Genomic DNA, 21,586 nt, shown 5'->3' on the forward strand with positions numbered 1-21,586 from the left:
GACCCCTTTAAGTTCCAGTGTTTTTCCTTGTGTCTGCTCAAGGCAAACTATACAATGTTATGTTTGTCATTTTGGCATATTCAATGATAAAGACATTTCATCATTGTGGCTTACTGTAAATTTTTTTTACTTTGTCCTTGTTTTATAAAAAATAAAGGTTGTTCTCCCTAAATATACCTTTTTATGAGTCAGTGAGTGAGATCATGAGCTGCACCTACTGTAACAGACAGTATAACATGATAGTTGGATCCTATATCAATGTTCCTATGACAACGAGGCTATCAGTTACGTCAAAACTGCAGTGGACTTTAGTTCCTACAGGTAATCCAGAGGGAGTGACTCTTTCCCTGAACAGACGAAACATGGTGAGTTTGATGCTGTTGTTCTCTTTAATGTTATTTTCATTCAATTACTGTTGATTTTTCAACATCTTTTTTAAACCTTTTACAGGCAAAATTCTTAACACAAACTCAGATTGATGGTAAGCTGTGTTACACAGAAAGAAAGTGTGCAATGTAAATTCATGAATATAGTAAAATAATCAAAATAGTTATTTTTTAAAACCGACAAGTACATTACATTTATGAGCAATGATAATTTTTTTAGTGGAATTGTTTTTCACTGTGGCTTTGCATGTTCTCATGTAGAGTTCAAAGAATGTTTCTCGCTTTATGACAAGAAGCGAAAGGGGAAGATTGAAGCCAAAGACCTTATTACTGTCATGCGCTGTTTGGGTACAAGTCCCACATTTAATGAAGTGGATAGACATCTGCAAGTCCACAAAATAGGTAACATTTTGTTAGACCTCATGATGATTAACATTCCATTGAATTGTGAATGTCTTCCTTGTCTACTCTCAGCTTCCTTGTGTTACCTGTGGCTAATGTCACACACACACAACTTTAATTAACATCAGATATTTAGTTATGCCATATTTGATTTTATAGCCAGTGTAAGAGCATGTTGAGGCACTGGAATCAAACTAAAGCTAAAGTAAAACATCCATTATTTAATTGTGTTTGAATGAATTCTTTGCTTTGTTTAATGTTAGTAGTTCATAAATCTTTTCTGCTGTATCCCCACCACAGATAAGACAGGGGAGCTGGACTTTTCTACATTTCTAACCATGATGCACAGACAGATGCAACAGGAGGATCCTAAGAATGAAATTCTGGAGGCTATGCGCATGACAGACAAACACAAGAAGGGCTACATTCTGGCATCTGAGTTAAGGGCTAAACTCACTGGCTTGGGAGAAAAGCTCACTGAAAAAGAAGGTATAAATCATCTCAGATCCTTCTGGTTTTATGTTGATTTATTCAAAGATCAGAGCTAATCATTTTTTTTTTTAATAAATGTCAGGGTCTGGACTGATTTAAATATTAACCCCATTAAATTATATTGCAATATGAAACCCCATTTTTAGAGATGTATCTTGTTTGAGGATTTTAGAAAAACATTTGGCCCAGTCAGATCCCAGTATGTTAGCACTATTAGAGAGAATGAATGTGTTGTTTAACTGTTAACTGTGCATTGTTTTTCAGTGGATGAGCTTTTCAAAGAGGCTAATGTTGGACGTGATGGACTCGTTCATTATGAGGAGTTCACCAGAATGGTCACACTTCCTTCAGTGGACTACTAATGAAGAAGAGTGTGTTTGGCTGATACCCTGAATAAAGCAGTTATTCACTAGCAGGAATACAATATTTTTGTTCTGTGTATACATTGTATATAATAATAACAACAACAACAAATGATTAAAAGTTCAAATGAAAAGTCAAATTTGGATATATGTTGTGATTTCAGTATTTACCACTAGATGGCAATGATGTAATTCAATTATTGTGGCAGGGTTGATAAACACTGACTGTCATGATATTCAGCATATTATTATTTATTGAAGATTGTTAAACAGTGAATGAGCTCTTGAAATTCAAACTGTTTGCAGTCATCTATTTTTAAATCTATTTGCAAAGTACAAAATAGAAACCTATGAGACTCCATCCTTTCCCCAATCCAAAGCTTTCATGAACTCCTCTTCAGTGAAGGACAACAGCTTGGCCGCTTCAAAATGCATCTTTCAAAAAATACAGCATAAATATAAAATGCTTTTTATGTTTTCTAGTGTGATATGATATGACTGTATTTTGGAAATGACAGTTTCAAGTAATTGAAAAGACACTGATTTCTTACCTTCTGTCTTTTTAAAATATCTATTAGCTTAAGTTGCTTTTTAAACCCCATGATCAGCTCAGCATTTTGTCTCTCCAGCTTTCTGTTCTCAGCTTGTAAGGTTTCAATCTTCTGGTGCTCCTGACTGGTTGAATCCTTCGGTAGGAGAAGAAGTGAAATGAACAAAAATGCCATCTAAATTTGAAATACTTATTTCATGCTGGTTTACCTGAGTTCACATTACCTTACTGCTCTGTTTGAGTTTGTTGAGCTGAGTTTTAGTCTTCTCAACCTCCTCTAGAGCTCTATTCAACCGCACCTCTGTTGCACTGTGTGCATTGGCTGCCTGCTTATGGGTTCTCTTCATGCTTTCCAACTCCTAGATTGTACAGACACAGGCATTTACATATAACCGAAGAAAGCATACTGTGCAGATTGTGTTTGCAGATGCAGATGTCCCAATGATATGCATATTAAAGGGTTACGTATGGATTAGTTTTACAATCTCTTTATGAACTTTTTGAAGAATCAAAGTGGTAGTTGTGTAGCTGTCAACGCAGGGACAGAAAGCTCTCAGATTTCATTAAAAATATCTTCATTTGGGTTTCGAATATGAACGAAAGTCTTACGGATTTGGAATGACGTGAAGATGAGTAAATGACGGAATTTTCATTTTTGGGCTTTGGATCTTTGTAAGGGCTAAGGAAAGCTTTTAACCCCAAACATCATCCACCTGCGATAAGTCTAAAGTAAGATGACAGTGAATGGATGTTTTTTTTAAGCAATATGGCCCATTCTGATAGGAATTTCTATCTGGTTATACAGTTATTCTCTATCATCATTAAGTTTCCATGACCCTATCATAAGGGAAAGGGTGAGTTCCAAAGATATCTGTCCCAGAAGCCCAAGTGCAGTGTGCTCTGCACTCTGAGCAGCTGTGGCACAGTCTCACTTTACACACAGAGGACTAATCAGGTTAAAGGGTCCGTGCCAAGGATTCCACGGCTCTGGATCCTGGCACATCTTTGATTTACAGGAATTATGACAGATATGTTATACTTTCCTTTAGGAATTGAGTTGAAGTGAGGTTAAACATTTTTGAATTTTTGTCAGAAACACTTGTTCTGTCAGAAAGTAACTTCAATAAGTTTCAGTAGAATTGTGAATAATATTTTGCCAACAATTCAAGTACCTTTTGCAGTGCTGCCACTTGCTGTTGCAGACCTTCACACTTCCGACTGGATTCTTCAGCTAAAGCTCTTTGCTTCTCAACCTGAGTCTGTTGGACATTTGTAGTCCTCTGCAATCTTGCCCTTTCCTCCTCCACGTCCTTCAGTTTGCTGCATAAAGTGCTGTTTTCATCATCCTTCGCAAAAGGGATTTTGAGAAAGAGTAAGTTGACCTGACTGAATAGATTAACCAACCTTGAACACATCTCAAAACTGCTTACCTTCTTGTTGCATTCATATGAGAGCCTGATTAATTCTTCCTGCATTACTCGAAGTTTAGCCTTCAAAAATCTGATCTGAGCTTCTGTAAAAATGAAATGAATGTATAAGTCAAAATGCAAATAGTATAACAGCACAACAAATTCAATATTTGAACATATTTGGTCTTTTTGACCAACCTGCGCCCATCTCATCTCCAACACTGGGCATGATGTCATCCTGCAAGTGTTCCTCAGTGAGATCATCACTAACCCTGTTCTCGATTATGCTGATCGTCTTAGCGAGTGAGAAATCCCCAAAGTCTTCAGGAATAGCAACATCATCAACTACAGTGTGTGGTGCTTTTCTGTTGACACTACCACAAAGACCCAAAATCATTTGGATTCATAGCATTTCATGATATACAATTATTTTATAATAATAAAAACTTTGAGAAAACACTTACAGAGGATTTTTTCTATTTCCTGAACCTGGCTTGTTTGGCTTTGAAGATTTTACAGAGAAGTTCTTGTTTTTCATGATCTACATAACACAACAGAAATGGGTTCTTGTCAGTAATGGGGTCTTGTATGTAATCCACATTTGCACTGATTCATTTGATATTTGTGTTGTACCGTAGTCGGCTGCTTAGACGTTGCTTCTTTTGTTATAGTCCTAATAAGCAAACAAAATGTTATGCTCGCAAACAGCTAATGATGTTGCTTATTATGATCATGTCATATTGTGAGAGCCATTACCCAGAAACCTCAAAATGACAGTCAGTATCAATGGAGAGGTGGGAGGTGATTGGTTTAGAGAGTACTTCATTCTGATCCCTCTGTAAACCACAATCACAAACATACAGTGTCAATGTCTGGGTTTGTTGCAACATCATACATATGACATAGGCTACTATAATAAGCTATAGCCTACACATTAAAAGTACAGACCATATTCTCTCAGATCTTTCAAAATCATTTGCTATTTTTCACATTCACACTTTTATCTACTCTTACCATAACTTTCTCTGCTTCTCGAACAAGTTCTGCTGTTTTTGCCTCTAGCTCTGCATTGAGACGCCTGGAGAGTATGAGTTGCAAGCAGTTAGATATTAACAATACTATGTTCTCATCTAAATTCTTTATGGCACGGGTTATGCAGTCAATGGGTATAAACTACATACAAAACAGCGTATTATGTAAACTAATGTGCATTTAAGTAATAAACCCATAAATTGCCTACTTGTATTCCTCCTCTTTGGCTAAGAGGTCCATTTGTGGTGGTTTCTTTGAAGGAGCAGATGAAGACCTGCTCTGAGGTCTGGGTCTGGAAGGCCTTTCTGAGTAAGACGTTTGAGGCTTTTTTAACTGAGTAGACAGAAAGTATCAACATTATTGAGATTTGCGATTATTAATCTTTCTCCGCCGGGTCCGCCCTCAAAATACCACTTTTTTTCTTACTTCTTACGGCTTTTCTTAATTTAAAATGTAAAACGTATTATTTAATACACAACAGCGTATTTTAGGCAAAACTGTAATTAATACGGCATAACTCGAAAAGAGAATTAAAGAGTTGTATTTCGTTAGACTTACAGGAGGTAGTGTGTGGGGTCTGTGTGTGCGGTCTGCCATTTTTGTTAGTGGCGAGACGCCATTGCTAAGCAACAGTGTCTTCCTTAGCTTTTCATCCGAGGCATTTAAAGGGATAGTTCACCCCCAAAAAATAAATAATAATAATTCTGTGATCACTTACTCACCCTCATGTTGTTCCAAACCTGTTTGAGTTTCTTTTTTCTGTTGAACACAAAAGAAGATGGAGTGAAGAATGTTAGTAATTTAACAGTTGATGAGCTCCATTTACTTCCATTGTAGGACAAATACATTAAACGTTAATCAGCTGTTTAATTACCGACAATCTTCAAACTATCTTCTTTTGTGTTCAACAGAAAAAAATCATTTAATACAGGTTTGGAACAACATTAGGGTGAGTAAATGCTGACCGAATTTTTGGGTGAACTATCCCTTTCATTTCATTTTTTATGTATACATGCTTCTTTCAACCCCTATTTCTTAAAAAAAAAAAAAAAAAAGGTCATCGTTCAATGCCTACGTAATTTACGTGGCAAGATAAAATAAGTTGAATGTGTATTTCAAATAATTTGATATTGTATTTATTTATGGCAATACATGACAGGAAATTTCAACACAACCTCCAGGCCAGGGTGAATTCTTTATGTGACTGATAAAAAGACAAACAATAGATTATGACGGGAATCTTGTAAAACAATGAGAGGGATATTATCAATCCTTACTGACAGCCAGTTATGCTTCCGAACATGATTAGACACTACTGAACTAGATGAACTCGCTGCAGCACCCTCGTGTGGGTTTCCGCTGGTGGCGCAGTGCGCATGCGCGGTCCCAGCAGCAGCAGCTTCCCCAGTGGTCGCCAGTGAGCTACTAGGTAGGTAGTGTCTGACTTTGAACCTGCTGCAGCTCGAAGTGCTTCCTTGCTCCTGATGCACGCGCAGGGATAGTGACCTCAGCTGCAACCACAAACCATGAATTACCAACGTGATGTATTAGAGCCGAGTCCGATTTGTCAGTGAAATCAACAGGCAGTGATCGTGATGTACTATTTACGGAGGAAAGTTGCGTTCTCCAGGTTCAGGTTAAGGCCTACTTGTTAGATCCCCATCATCTCAACAGAGTCGCATCGTGATGGCCGATGACCAGCAGCAGTCTGGTCCTGGGGTCGGACCTTTACCTTCCGCGGTTCAAGGATTGCAAGGGCCTGAGGCGAATGCGTTGCAGCTAAAAATAAAGAACTCAATCTGGTAAGTCTGTCTGATATAATGGCCAGTAAGTGAGTGCTGCTGGATACGTGGGGGTTAATGGGATCGAAGGCTCTCCATCCTAATTAGCTCTATTCTAGATGCTCCCTCGTTTCCACTTGACAGTGAGTCATGGCTACAGGAACTATGTGTGTGTATTTAACTAATCTCGCCGTTGCTTTCCTTATTGTGATGATAACGATAAGATAACTTATCAAAGTTGTTTGTTTTGGACTGAGCAGATCGATGTTAAAATCTGAGGTTGGTTACTCGCCTTGGCTGTTGTGGACAGTGTATAAGTTATTTATCGGCAAAGAGCTTTTTTGTCTTCTCGTGAAAGTGTGAAGAAATAGAAATGTCTGTGTCTTGGAATGGGCGAAAGATTTCCCGCGACCACGCGCTCTTAGCGGATTTAGTGGGCGCGCTAGTGATGGTAAACAACTCGCGTGCAGCAGCAGCAGCCGGGTACAGCCGCGCGCATTTAAACGGCCAGTGTGCGTAGACACGCTTTCCTTGCAGTCACCACTGCATCCGATATAGACCTATTGTGCTCTTCACGTTATAGTTGTGTCGCGGTGATCCAAAATGTGTATTAATTCATCGGGTACGCGCTTAGTTACTGTTATTAAAGATGAAGACATCGTGAAACATGCGGCCACGGCTTAAGGTGTTTATAGCGTAGCAGCGCATGCGTTCTACATGCATTTGTATTACTCAGTATATAATTGTGAGGAAAATATATAGCTTATGTGTGCATAGTCACTCAACCCAGTCCTTTCTTAGGTCAGTAGTTTTACCTAGAATTGATCATTGTTGGTGCACATTGCTAGTGGCAGCGAAAATAAAAAACCGCTGACACGATTATTTTGCAGTCTCCATCCCCCTCACCACCACCCTTGTTTTTTGCATGTTGAGACATGCTCTCAACGAGATGCATCTGCTGCAGCGGCTACTGTACGTCCAGTGTGGGACGTAGATTTGTTTACCTTTACGTGCAATAATATATATATTATTTGTGTTTCTGAGTATTTTGGCGTGAGATTAGAGAGTCATGGACATTTCTATAGCAAATATACTTTTTTATTTATTTATTTTTTACCTCTGTAATGTTGTGTTTGCTACTATGTATATAATTCTTTATCTTTCAAGTTTTTATACAGTACTCATAAGCAACTATAATAAAAAAAAGAAAATTAATTTGTAAAAAGGGGTGGGAACCCTCAATGTAGCATAGGCCTATTCCTTGTTGCTCCGTTGTTTACTGTATTATCCTTTAATCAGTTCATACAACTAATAGTGGAGTGAAACCATGTTGATATTATGACCTTTATTGTCTTTTCCTTGGAATCTGAGACTAGTTTAGGAGGACAAATCGCTATTAATCCAATCAGTGTTTAGTACTTTTCTCTTTGAATGCAGTTTTGTTTGGATATAGTTGCACTTGGTGGGCTCAGCTGTTGTTATCAGTGGATTCGGAATAGATTAATGCAGTTATTTTGGACATAACTGACAGTTATTTTACCAATTCGTTTAATCTTAACCAAATAATAACAACGGAATACACACACAAAATACTTCTCAATATTAGTTTAGTTTCCAGGACCGAGCATTGCACAGATGATCCACAGATGTATTTTTTTTTGTGTAAATTTAACTTAATTTTAACTTGAAGCTGTTTGTCGTTCACACTCGAATTCTGCTGTTCATTATAGCTCTAAGTACTATTAAATGGATTGACTGTTTACGCAGACATCCATATGATGAGTGGACCGTCTCAGTCTGTGCTCCTTGCCCTTCACTCTGAGCAGAGCTCTAAAGGTTAGGCCTGTCGTGTCGATGTGATAGCTGATACCCCTGAGCTGCATTTGGCATGCTGGTTGGCACATGGCACTGTCTCTGTGGAAAAGAACAGGGTATTTGGCATTGGTGCTGGCGAGCCTTGTGGAAAAGAGATTGTGATTTGCCTATTGCAACTAGTTTGTCACTAATGGGAATATCTTGTAATTTATACATTGATGATGGAGATTATTGATACATAAATAGGCCTACTGCCTGTAAACTGAAAATAATTAGCAGACAAATCTCTAGAATCTCACCTGGTAAGGAAAAAAAAAACAATTTATTTTTGCCATCAGACCAGCAGAGGGGGTTGTTTAAGAATGAGCTTTACTTTGTGTGTAATTCTGTGATTTAGCTCTTCAAGCTTATTTTACAGATGTTGTCACTTGGTTTACACCAAATCTGGCAGGTAATTTTAGATTAACCGCTGGCTTTAAGTTACACACAAAGCTGAGTTTGAAAGGGGTGAATTTGGTCCCTTGTTTTTACATGGCTGTGTTCATGTGTATGTACATCCACATCAGTGTGTGTGAATCTTTCTTCATCTACATATGAAGGGAAATAAGATGGAATTGGGAGGAGGGGAAGAGATCCAAACACAATGGTGGTAATCACCTTCAAAGAGAAATGAAAATGAGCTATAGCACCGCTGGCAAAAAGCCCAGCTGTTTTTGCCAAGCTGCAGTCTCTCAGAATGGCTCGCAACTGCTGCTTTGGTGCTGTTAGATTATTCTGTTTTGGTTTGCTCAAACAATGGAAGGATCTATGTCTGTGGTTTTGCTGCATAAACATTCTATTAGGTCTGCAAAATACTCTCAGTCCCAATGAAAGTTACAGTTTTCCTGTCTGAGAAGTCTAGTTGTGTATCATAGCATTTCCTCTCTGTCTTTCTGCGATTTACTTAGAAGGTGTGAGATTTTGGTTTGCATGTACTTTTATATTTGCACACAGATGAATATTGCATGCACTTTGATAATATTTCTTGTCTCCCAAAACACGTGTACACAAACAGTAGTGTCATACACAAATACACTACTGTTTTTTTAAAAGCAATTCATAGTTTTTTTTCATCTTGGATGCTCTTAATCGATCAAAAGTGACAGTAAAGACATTTCTAGTGTCACAAAATATGTCAAGTTCAAATAAATGCTGTTCTTTTGAACATTATATTCTATTGCGGTTTTCATAATAAAGATAACTGTTTTCAGTAATAATACTAAATGTTTCTTGGGCACCAAATCAACACGGACTAAATACATCTAAACAATCCAAAAACTAGGGATGCACCGATACCATTTTTTCAGAATCGATCCGATCCGATACCAAAAATTCAGAGTATCGACCGATACCGATCCGATACCAGTGCATTTTTTTATTATTATTTTTTAAATCAAGTAGAATTTCTATAACTCTGTGTTGAACTGATAATCACTCTTTTGTGTGTTAAACACAATCTACTTAATACAGACAACTTCATTATAAAGAAAAACAATAACAAAAAATATATGATCATAAATCTGACATCAATGCTATTAAAAACTAGATTAGTGGATAATTCAGCAGTAAAATTTAGTCTAGAAAAATCACGAGTGCACAATAATTGTATAAAATCGGAACATTTTGTGAAAAAAAAAAGTTTACGTGATCTTTAAATATTAATTTCTATCTCACAGTCACATTATACTATATAATGGCTTCAGAACACTTATAATATTGTGCACGAAAACTTATGGTGCTTTATAATGTTTGTGTGCCTTTTGTGGGGCTTGACAATAACACATTAGTATACGCACAATATCGGATTTGGATCGGCCTCGTCTGACCGATACCCGATCCGGCAAAAATGGCAGTATCGGAGCCGAGCCGGTATCGGATCAGTGCATCCCTACCAAAAACAGGGCATGACGTCACAAGATGCGACTAAAAAGTACAGAATGCTCAAGCAATACCTAGTTTTTTCTGTTGAATATCTTACATCTTTGGTGTTAAAAATGACAGTGTGAATGCTAAGCGAACCAGGACAAAATTATTCATTTTCTTTTTTGGTCTGAACCAAAGGAATGAAGAGAACCAAACTGCAATTGTGAACACACCCTAAGATATCAGTGGTTTACCAGACATGTGTACCAGACCTTAGATCGCCCCGCTGCTCACAGCAGTCTGGGAAGCTGACAGTTCCTCTTAGATGAGCAGCTGGACTGAAGCCGGCCATACTTTTTTTTTTGTGCTAATAGCTTTAGCATGCTATGATGCTCATTTGTGCTTACGATATCTGTATGTGTTTAAAATGAAGTCATGCTGTGAAAAAAAAAAATTAATTGTAGCTTTGCTGTATGTAATAGCAGTTGAATACAGTGTGTGTGTGTATGTTAAGGCCCTGATATACTTAGGTTCTTTGCTTTGGGGTAAAAAATAAATATTTAGAAATACCTTCGCGGCAGTATGCTGTTAGTAAACATCCCTACTCTGCCCAGGCTGCTGAGAGCACGTTTAGATCAGTAATTTTTTAGGTTTTCCTCTCAAAAACAAAATAAACACACAACAAAAATGACAGTGATGAGAATATAGCAGTTAAGAAAGCATCTGATCATAGCATATGTTTTCACAAGCCCTGCAATTTGGCACTCTAGTCAAGTCATGTCACATTTATCGTATAGCACTTTATGCAATAGATTGCTTTAAATCAAGCAGCTTTACAGTATTAAACATGAAAAAAGTGGCAGTGTTGCTCTCAAATAAAAGTGCAACTTCAATGTTTTTTTATCGTGTCTGACTTCAACGGACTGAATGAAGAAATTAACCAGAGAAGATTTCCTTGTCAAAAGAAGGCGGAGCCCCAGAGCCAAACCTTGGTCCATTACACAACCACCACAGACCAATAGTTCAAAGGTGTTTACCAACCAGTGAGAACTTTTCCAGAAAGTTCTGGACACTCACTCTAAATCAACAAACTCTAAACGAACTTCGTTTTGGCTTGATTTTGTTCAAATTACATCAATTGAAATCAAAGAACTAATTTGTGTCTAATTTGTAAGTCGCTTTGGATAAAAGCGTCTGCTAAATGACTAAATGTAAATGTAAATGTAAGAACGAACTGGTGTGAAGTATATCAGCCAGGCCTTTAGTGCACACAAGAGGTTATGAGATGCAGCACAGTAGTAGCTGAGTTCATCAGGTTCAGTGGTGTTTTCTGTCTGTCGGTGAGAGAGAGCTTTCTCATCCCTAATCTCTCTTGCACACACACTAGCCCCTTTCACACAGAGATTCCGGAAAATACACGGATAATGTGTCCCGGGATCATTTGATTTTGGTTCATTCACACTGCCAGTGATTTTCCGGAATCTGTGAGCGAGTTCACACACGTGACGTCAGGACGTGATAACTCCTGTCAGAAGTCAGTTCTGCTGAAAACTCCTTTTCGTCATTTCTACACGAAGACGAGTTCATACTCCCCAGTAGCATCACTGGGTTTGCCAAGTGGCTCGTTCCCCATATGAAAGGCCCGTGCGATGGCACGTGCGTCATCACTACAACATACCCCTTACGGCATTGGTCATGGCTTTTGTTCACACAGGGTGCGTTCCGGGTTACTAGGTCCCCATCCCGGCATCGATCCCGGCATCAATCCCGGGAGGTGTTTGTCTTCACACAGAAGGCACTCTAGCAATTTTACGGCAATTTCCCGGGATCAACGCGCTGTGTGAAAGGGGCTACTGACTCACAAATATCACACATGTAGGTCATGCTGACTAGCAGTAGTGTTATTCTCTGTTGTGATGTCTGGCTGCTCTCAGTCAGCACTCTGTTCATGTGGAATTAGCCGTGAAGCTCACAGACCTCTGCCCTCTTCCCAGGACAACCTTTTTGAGAGTAAAAGATAGAGATGTTCATGCTATCCATTCTAACCAGTGACACAGTGACCCTTCACCTCTCCCCTCCCCCCACCACCCGGCTCTCTCTCTCCCTCCCTCGCTCTGTCTATCTGTCTCTCTCTCTCAGGCGGTTGTTTACGTTCCTGTTATGATCAGAGCACATGCGGCCAGCTGGAGGAGGGGATCTTAGGGGGAGGGGCGGTGACCGACAGGATAAAAGTCTGTGGCTTAAATCAGGCCACTGTTTACAGGAAAAAACAAACCTTGAATGTCTATTGTAATGATATAATTAATTATATATATATATATATATATATATATATATATATTCACACATACATACATACATACATACATTCATACAAGAGTTGGACAATGAAACCAAAACACCTGGTTTTAGACCACAATAATTTATCTTAATAATTTATTGTCTGGTCCAACAAATCCCATTTTCCTTTATATCATGTGGACAGCGGTGTACTTTTATGCCGTTTACTTGGGAAGTGGTGTAGGGCCTCCTTTTGCGGCCAATACAGCATACGTTTATTTTGGAAATTACATATACAAGTCATTGTGTCCAGAGGGATTTTGAGCCATTCCTCTTCCTGAACACTGGCCGGGTCTCTATGTGATGCTGGTGGGGGAAAATATTTTCTGACTTGCTCCTCCAAAATACCCCAAAGTGGCTAAAAAATATATAGATCTGGTGACTGTGCTGGCTTGTGGGAAATGTTCAACTTCACTTTCATGTTCATCAAACCATTCTGTCACAAGTCTTGCTGTGTGTTTGGTGCGTTATCATGCTTCTACACGGCACACCCTTCAGGGTACAATTTTTTTAACTATTAGGTGCACACTGCACATGGTCCTCCAGAATGGTTTGGTAGTCCTTGGCACTGACGCCCATCAAGCACAGTAGGGAATGCCATGATATTGCAGCCCAAACCATGACTTATCCACCCTTGTGCTTCACAGTCCTGGTGTTAAGCCTCTTTGGGGGTTCTCCACACCGCTCCCACTGAGGTTTACAACAAAACATTGCATTTTCATCAAATAAATCGTGCACAACAGAAGTTTTAATAAATTATTATTACTATTTCTATTATTATTATTATTATTATCGTTATTTATTACTATTATTATTACTTTGAGATGTACATTTTGCTTTACAGTATTAATATATTTCTGTCAATTTCTTCAAGTTAAACCATACTTATATTTTGATGGTTTGTTGTGAAGATCTTTGAGTTTCTGTTCATATTTGGCAATAATTTTTACCAAATGAAATGTAGTGTAGTGACCTCTCATGTTGAGTGTCCTCATATAGTGAGATGCATGCTTGAGTAGTAGACAAAACTGTTCTGCTCAAGCGACTGGGTCAGAGTATCTCTGAAATGGCAAGGCTTGTGGGATGCTCCTGGTCAGCAGTGGTGAATACCTAACAAATCGGTGACGGCTTTGGGCAGCGAAGGTTATCCTGTCTGGTCCGAACCGATAGAAGGTCTATTGTGGCACAAGTCACAGAAAATGTTAATGATAGTTCTGAGAGGAATATGTAACAACATTACACCCTGCTGCTTATGTGGCCCATGATAACCCCTGTCCACCGTTGCGTTTTCAAAGCATCAGTTCTTCTGAAGCATCAGAACTGGACATTGGATCAGTGGAAGAAGGTTGTCTGGTCCAATGAATCCCGTTTTCCTTGATGTTATGTGGATGTACGCCATTTACCTGGGGAAGTGATGACACCAGGATGCAACGTGGGACAACGATTCCCCTTCATTGCAATGGTAATCCCAGATGGCAGTGACCTCTTTCAGCAGGATAATGCACCCTGCCGCACTGCACACATTGTTCAGAAATGGTTAGAGAAACATAATGAAGAGTTCAAGGTGTTGCTCTGGCCTCCAAATTCCCCAGATCTCAATCCAGCTGATCATCTGTGGGATGTGCTTGACAAACAATCCAATCCACAGGACACCTTCGGGGGTCTTGTATAGAGTCCACGCCGGATGACCAACAGAATATTAGGCAGGTGGCCTTAATGTTTTGGCTCTCAGTCTTTTGCGGTTTAATAGTCACAGAACCTAGTCCATTCACGAAATTAGTTGTACCTAAACTAGATTTATTAATCCAGAATTTGCAAAATTCTGTGATAATCCAATTTATACAGTAAATTCCGTTATAATGACTGGAATAGCAATTCCGTCCCCCTTTTCCCGCATTGTGTAAACTAGGACCCTAAATATAAAAAGCATAAAGCAGGACACAAATAGTATATTTATTTTGTCTTCTAATGTTTTGCAGTTCATTTACACTACCAACTTCTTATGAATGGGCCACGTTTCACATAAAGCATTTAAGACGCACTGCTCTCTAAATTAGGGCCCATTATCTGTGTATCATGTGAACACCGGGCTAATAGTGTTAAACTTTGCTGTTGATGATTGCATGTTTAGCTCATTAAGTAAGTCTCAATCAGATGTCTGCTTGAAACAGTCTGATAATAACATGTTGCCACAGGAAATGACATTAACGGGAACTACTGTTTATACTGGCTGCCTTGACAACAGGTGGTGCGAACCTTTACCTGCTTCAAGACTACCTAGAAACAGTTTAATGAGTTTTACCTGGCCTGAAGCCACATGAGAACAAACGACAACTCGCCTAGTAACAGTTCATTAGTTCCCTGACCTCTCCCTCGCTCATAGGGACAGTCATATGACTGACTCTCTAAGAACACACATGCTATTTGGCCTTGGCCTGTGGCATAAGCCTGAAAGGTTTTATATGGGATTAAAAAGTCAGAATGTTGAAACACGCTGCCTGATTGGATGTCCTGTAATTTAAAGCCTTTGTGTGTGGTGTAGCTTTGGTGATTAGCAAATCAGAGCTTGACAGTAAGGATGGCCTGATGGCTCAGGGCCAGTGCCAGAGAAATTTGGGCCGTAAATTTGGGTCTGCGTGGGATGGATTTTTAAATCCCACTCCCGCAAGATTATTTACCGTTCCGGCAAAAATATGTTCGATTTTATTCGGCTCCCGCCCGTTAACTTGCACGTTTTGTCTCGTTCCCGCCAGCAAAAGCCGGAGCCGATCTGGTGGCAGAAAGTAACAGTTCTGCAGTAGTAGTCTATGGAAGCCATGGAATAAAAGTATAAAAAAGGTGATTTCTAGGGCTGAAAATAACAAATATTTTTTCAATTGATTAATCTATCAATATTTTTTTTGATTAATCGAATAATCTAACGATTATTTAGCAGCAATTGCTTACAAGTCTGAATCTTGAGATGTTTTGTTCATTCAGGAGATTAAAGTAGCTGCTTGAATATGTTCATGATACTTTTGACGTGGTATCGAAAAGGATTGATCCTCACATAAAAATATCGATCCAAATGTTTTTTTGTTTGTTTTTTTACCAGTAATTTATTAATTTATCATGCAATTCAGTGTGTAAAATAAGCTTCTAAGTGGAAAAATAAGCGAATGTTAGCGAAGAATTGTGTAGGATAGAACTATTTCTCCTAGTCATCTGGATACAAGACTAAACTGAGCTCACAGGCCCACAGTGCGTTTGGGAAACAAAGCCTTGCTTAGATGACAGAGAAACAATCGGGAGTTATTTTGCAATGAACAAACTAAAATTAATATTTTTATTCAACAAGGATCGATGCATTAAATTTATCAAAAGTGACAGTCAAGGGTTTTACACTGTTAAAAATAAATATATTTCATAAAAATGCTGTTCTTTCAACTTTGTTCTTCAAATAATTCTGCATAAAATGTATCATGGTTTCCACAAAAAGATGAAACTGTTTTTAACATTGATGATAATAATAAGAAATGTTTCTTGAGCAGCAAATCAGCATATTAAAATTAATTCTCATCATGAAGACTGGAGTAATGATGCTGAAAATTCAGCTTTGATCATAAATTACAGTTTACTATAACATAGAAAACAGATAGCCTATGTTAAATTGTAATAATATTACAGTTTTTACTGTATTTTTGATCAAAGAAATGCAGAAGAGAATAAAAAATCTTACAGACCCCAAACTTTTGAACAGTAGGCTAGTGTACAATAGTACATTTACTATAATTAGGGTAGTTTGGTAAAAGTCACTGACTAATTACAGGCGAGTTGAGCACAAATCACAAAATATTTAGTGGTCATGAAAACGTATTCATATTTAGCATATTAATGATGCATTCACCTCATAAAGCATGACACACTGCTCTAGCACAGGAAAGTGCATGTAAGTTCAAGTGCATGCTTTTAAAATAAAAAAGTATCGGTATCGATATCGGCGATACTGGCCCTGTATTTACCGAATTTTGCAGTATCGCCCACCCCTACTGTATGATCACACAGCTGAAGTAACAACCGCATTCTAACTAACTAAAACAGTAACCATAGCAACAGTGTCAAACATGGTTGTGTCCATAAAACTGTCAAGTTTTACCATGATTGACAGCGCGTAATTAAATAATTTGAGTCCAATCGAGGCACGAGTTAATCCATTAGATATTTTAAATTACAAACAACAGTGTTAAATGCTTCGCAACCGGTGGGCTACGTTTGAGCCGCACGTCTCCCACCAATGGCAGCTCATACAAAACTGAATGCTGTGTGAACGCAGCCGTATTAAACACAAAATATGGGACAGACAACCCTATTGTAATGCTGTGCAAAATTTACTATAATAGTCCAAACACTTGCGCTGCCGTCTCGTTGGTTTGAGGTAGGAGAGCCCCGGGATGTTTTCTTTTCAGATGCTCCTGCATAGAAGTTGTGCTGCTGTGGTAGGCCTGTGCCAGCGTGACGAATCAACACATTCCATGCAAATCGACTAATTTACATAATCGATTACTTCGACGCGTCGTTCCAGAGTAGACTTAGTAATTTTGAGTTTATATTTTACAATTCTGATTCTGAATTCAAAGTGCCCTGTTCTGTCTTGTCCTTGCACCGTCTTGTTGTACAGCCACTGTGTGGCCTGACGTGAGATTTCTTGTGAAGTTGAAGGAAATGGAAGAGAACATGTTTCTGGTTAGTTGAGAAATGTGTGTGTGCATTTTGCAAGGGGTCATTTTTTTAATTCTCACCTTTAATGCAGATTGACCTGTGACTGTAGCCAGAATATAGTATCCTTTGAATGTTCAATTTATTCTATAGCCATCACAAGGAAAGTATCTTTACATTTTCTCTGAATGCAAATTTGATCCTCTCTACTGTTCCATACCTGTAAATAGATTCCATACTGGTTCATTCCGGTTCCTGATGGTTAAAACATTCAGATTGGCAGGAATATTTATAGCCCTCCAGGTTGATGGAACATTAAAGCAAGATACTTTTTTTTTTTTTTTTTTTTTTGTGCATAAGCACGTGTTCCTGAGGATATATTGGTCTGAGCCGGACGGGGCAGACGGGTTAGAGGATGGAAAGATGTTTTGAATGCCACTGATTTATTAATAAAGCCAGCTTTATGAATGTTTCTCAAGTTACCCTTGTGTCATGCTGATTATTTCTCTTGTCTTTTTTTGCAGCAAAACTGTACAATCAAAGGTGGATTGCATTTTGGTGAGTATTTGATATCACTGAAAAATTTTGTTTCACTGGAAATACATTTTACATAAATGAATAGGAGTTAAATAAGAATACTGTACTTGACATTTGTAACATTGTAACAAGAGCTTTATCTAACATCATGGTAAAAAATTATATAAAGCTTGCAAAAATGTTAAACCATAACAAATTGAATTATTTGGTTAATTTTAAGATATTGACATGGTGAATCGAATAAGTAAGAAGTATTTTTTTATTGTTTGTTAATAAAGTAGACTGCTGCAAATATTACATAAGGTGTGATAAACACAAACTGAAAGTTAAGGCAGTCCCTCCCTCCTCTGGAGAAAACAGAAAAGTTGATTCTCTTTGGGACTTGGATTTGTTATGGTGCTATTATTTTTGTAAGTTACAACAGGACTGGCCATTGAGTGATAGATGGAGGATGATGGAGTCATGTACTGCTTTTGCTATCAAATATAACAATACTAAAATGCTTGTAACAAATTCTAAATATATCCTCTCATGTATGGTGAAGAAGATATCCAAATGGTTTACTAAAGATCAGTGACTGTGCCTTCTCTTAAAAAGTTTAAGTTAAAGTTAAAAATTTATTTTTTTAACTCCTAAATTACTTGTGGCAGCATATTGAAATGGAATGAGAGACAATCCTAATAAAGTGTATGGTTATACAGTGCGTTTGTGCCATCTTGGGAATGCCTAGAGAGAGGTCATTAAAGGGGGCTTATTATGAAAATCTGACTTTTTCCGTTTTTGAGTGTTATAATCGGGTCCCCAAACATGTTATAACCAACCCAGAAAACATGAAAAGTGACAACCCAGTAACTTTGTTTTGGTAAGCCTTTCTCTGCAAGCATGTCAAAAAATAAGCCGATCAGATTTCGCTCCCCTTCTGACGTAGGAAGGGGATCTTATTATAATATTACCGCCCCTTAATCTGCACGTTTCCACCCATGGCGACGCAATTTGGTTTTCGCAAGCGACAGCAGAGTAACCAGTTCTAACGCAATGGCAAAAGTTCGAGCAAAGCATGTAAACGGTTCTGTCGTTGGGTGCACAGATGAGCACGGAACACTATTTGACCAAAAAAATGCCACAGCTGTCTTATAAAGACCTCAGTGAACTGTGTCAACTTGTGTAAAAGTTAAACATGACAGTACATGCAAGTCGATGAAATGAATCAATGTAACTCCACAGCAACTACATAAATGTATCCACTAACCATTCAGAAACGTCCAGGTGCAGTCTAAAAGTTGCAACCTCTTCCTGAGTCTCTCTGTAAGGCTGCACCGGTGCACTCCACTACTTATTTCTGAAATTTCGCGTTGTGTTATTGTATCCGAAGCTGATGTAAAGGATAGGCCGTCTTCTGAACGGAGGCGGGGAGCAGCAGCTCATTTGCTTTTAAAGGGACACACACAAAAACAGCGTGTTTTTGCTCACACCCAAAAAGGGGCAACTTTGACAAGCTATAATAAATAAGCTGAAATTTCACAGACACATTCTGGGAACACCATAGATTTATATTACATCTTGTGAAAAGGGGCATAATATGTCACCTTTAATACTGACTGACTTTGCTTTGACTTCCTCATGGTGGTGTTTACCGTTCAGGAAGGGTTTGGCCGGTCCAGCACTGTCATCAGTAGATTTCAGTTCAGTCTTTTAGCACTTACTCTATTGTGGTGAAAACAATGACAAAGTTGATGATATTAACACCATCTATTATGGGGTAAGCTTATCCAAAGTAGAAACACAATGTGGGACACATTGAAGATACATTCATTTAATAATGTTAGATTATGTAAATATTGATTTGCATTAGTTGGAAAGCCTATTTGCAGTGAGGTTGAATGCCAGATAAACTTTTTTTTTGCCAGATGAAAACACATTTACTGAATAAATTCCTCGATGCACACCAAAAAAGACATCTGACTTTGCGATGAGAGGGCATAACTGGACTAACCAGCGGACAGATCTCGTTGCACAGCATCTGAAATGCTGTTTTGGTCATTCTGTAATGCCTAAGCAAAGTCTGTCGTCAGACTGGTTCAGTATAATTACCTCCCAGAACTGTCTTACATGACTGCGTTCCCAAACAGCAGGCATCCGCCTCTGTAAGCAACATAAATTCATTGCGTTTCGTCTGCACGCTCTAATAATAATTTGTTGTATACAAAATTATTTTACACAATGGCTTCTCATACTGCAGCAACTTCCTTTTTTTCTTAGTGATATAATTTAACAGCGCCAGTTTATCAGGAAGTGACGATTTTGTTCTCTTCTGCTCACTGGATGGAAACGGTGCTTTATTCGCAAATGTTTTAAGCGATGTTCCAATTTTGCGCATAAGTTAAATTCGCAACTTTGGATGGAAACGTCATAGCTATTGAATCATTCGCTCAAGAGATTTGTTCAAAAAAACGCTGATTCATCCAGTAGTGAAACAAGTATTTAGAGTCATTGAATCATTCATTCAAATCGATATTTTTTAAACCAAATATTTCTAAATATTTTTTAATATAATTCATTCAGATTAATTAAGCAACTGAAATATACGGCAGCAATTAACATTTTGTCAGAACCTCTAGTAAATTACATGGTATTTTGTTTAGTTGTCTGCTCAGAATTGTGGGAGAATCGTGATCTGTTTGAAACAAAAAAAAATCATGATTCTTAATTAATCTGGAATCTTGCAGCTCTAGGTGAGTGATACACTGAAATTGAAATGGGACAATGCTGATATGAATCACAAATAGCTTTGATCATAACCCTGTGAATTAGACTGTTATAGACTACTGTTATAAGAATGAGTCCTTTTCAAGTATTTCACACAACTTTTTCCAGCTCTTCAAAGCTCAAAAGTCTGAATATTTTCCAATTTAAATGTTATTTTTAATGTGATGGCCAAAAACATTTGTTGTTCATCCTTCAAAGATTGTCCCCATTTGTAAAACTAAGTTTCATGATGTAGGAAAACAAAACTTGCTGAAAAACTTTATACTTTAAAATTATAATAAGACATTAAATAACCACTAAAACCAGTAGATGGCTGCAGAGGAGCTCTTATTAGCTCAGCCATTTCCACTCCCTATTATAGTTTTTTCAGACATTTTGCTTTTGAATTTATTTTTTATACATTGTCAAATCACTATTATAACATTTAATAAATCTATTTTTGTAGTATATAATTGTTGGAAAAGTCACAAAGCCTCATGAAAACAAACTTTTCTTCAAAATTGTAAATGAAAGTACAAAGACAATGAGTAAAGTGTGCCTCCTTTAATAATCTCTGAGCTGTCAATTAGTTCAGCACAAACTCATTGAGTGCGACAGTGTAATTTGTGCTAATGTTTGTAATATGGGGATGTTTCTGCATGGCTGAGAAATTGAAGACGGTTCACATCAGTTGAAGTAGGGCTGCAAGTTGCAACCATTAAATGTTTTGAGTTGTGTGTGTGACGTATGAGGGAAAGACAAATTGACAGCGGTCTGTGTGGCCCCTCAAGGTAAAAGTAACATGAAATCCTCTCCAGATATTAGACAGCATTTCCTGTGTTCGCTGCTCGCCTCCTCTGTCCTTATCCGCCCCCTCCTCCTCTAGTCTGCCACTGTTGACCTCTGTAGGATGTTGCCAGCCCTCGCTGAGTCTTGCATCAGCCTCCTCTCGTGAAACTTTCGTTCCATAGTAGTATGCCACAAAGCCCTGCTGTTTAACTTATTATCTCATATTTACATGTTACTAACAGTGTCAATCAAAATAATAATATTTAAAATTGTTCATAATATTTAAGTTTTTCGGACAATATTTGTAAATTAGAAATTCAGAGCAAAAAAACTTCAACTCTGTTATTGA

General features: G+C 38.1%; 3 protein-coding genes across 3 annotated transcripts in view; 2 read left to right on the forward strand and 1 right to left on the reverse strand.

The window, feature by feature from the left end:
• The first annotated feature begins 157 nt into the window (after nucleotides 1-157).
• calml4a (calmodulin-like 4a) lies at nucleotides 158-1,779 on the forward strand. The gene is made up of 5 exons (XM_084405770.1): nucleotides 158-365; nucleotides 451-481; nucleotides 648-788; nucleotides 1,089-1,277; nucleotides 1,545-1,779. The coding sequence occupies exons 1-5, from the start codon at nucleotides 204-206 to the stop codon at nucleotides 1,640-1,642; spliced, it is 621 nt and encodes a 206-aa protein (XP_084261896.1). The 5' UTR covers nucleotides 158-203; the 3' UTR covers nucleotides 1,643-1,779.
• Nucleotides 1,780-1,878: 99 nt separating this feature from the next.
• On the reverse strand, nucleotides 1,879-5,265 carry tex9 (testis expressed 9). The gene is made up of 12 exons (XM_084405765.1): nucleotides 5,192-5,265; nucleotides 4,842-4,966; nucleotides 4,616-4,679; nucleotides 4,358-4,437; nucleotides 4,235-4,274; nucleotides 4,066-4,142; nucleotides 3,800-3,975; nucleotides 3,623-3,705; nucleotides 3,365-3,538; nucleotides 2,417-2,551; nucleotides 2,194-2,328; nucleotides 1,879-2,077 (listed from the first exon to the last, which is right to left on the reverse strand). The coding sequence occupies exons 1-12, from the start codon at nucleotides 5,228-5,230 to the stop codon at nucleotides 1,991-1,993; spliced, it is 1,215 nt and encodes a 404-aa protein (XP_084261891.1). The 5' UTR covers nucleotides 5,231-5,265; the 3' UTR covers nucleotides 1,879-1,990.
• Nucleotides 5,266-6,030: 765 nt separating this feature from the next.
• The window catches only part of rfx7a (regulatory factor X7a), a 30,600-nt gene continuing 15,044 nt past the window's right edge, over nucleotides 6,031-21,586 (forward strand). The window contains exons 1-2 of the mRNA XM_084405561.1: nucleotides 6,031-6,435; nucleotides 17,691-17,724. Coding sequence (XP_084261687.1) covers nucleotides 6,320-6,435; nucleotides 17,691-17,724 — 150 coding nt within the window. The 5' untranslated portion in view covers nucleotides 6,031-6,319. The remainder of the gene's footprint in view (nucleotides 6,436-17,690; nucleotides 17,725-21,586) is intronic.

Source organism: Rutilus rutilus, assembly GCF_951802725.1.
Source record: "Rutilus rutilus genome assembly, chromosome: 3".
In the NCBI taxonomy this organism is placed as follows: Eukaryota; Metazoa; Chordata; class Actinopteri; order Cypriniformes; family Leuciscidae; genus Rutilus; species Rutilus rutilus.

Coding starts and splice junctions, on each gene's coding strand:
- tex9 (XM_084405765.1), bottom strand. CDS start 5,230: ATGGCAGACCGCACACACAGACCCCACACACTACCTCCT. Junction 3,706..3,799: donor TGGAGATGAGATGGGCGCAG/GTTGGTCAAAAA, acceptor TCATTTTTACAG/AAGCTCAGATCAGATTTTTG. Junction 3,539..3,622: donor CATATGAATGCAACAAGAAG/GTAAGCAGTTTT, acceptor CCTTTTGCGAAG/GATGATGAAAACAGCACTTT.
- calml4a (XM_084405770.1), top strand. CDS start 204: ATGAGCTGCACCTACTGTAACAGACAGTATAACATGATAGTTGGATCC. Junction 366..450: donor CCCTGAACAGACGAAACATG/GTGAGTTTGATG, acceptor AACCTTTTACAG/GCAAAATTCTTAACACAAAC. Junction 1,278..1,544: donor AAAGCTCACTGAAAAAGAAG/GTATAAATCATC, acceptor ATTGTTTTTCAG/TGGATGAGCTTTTCAAAGAG.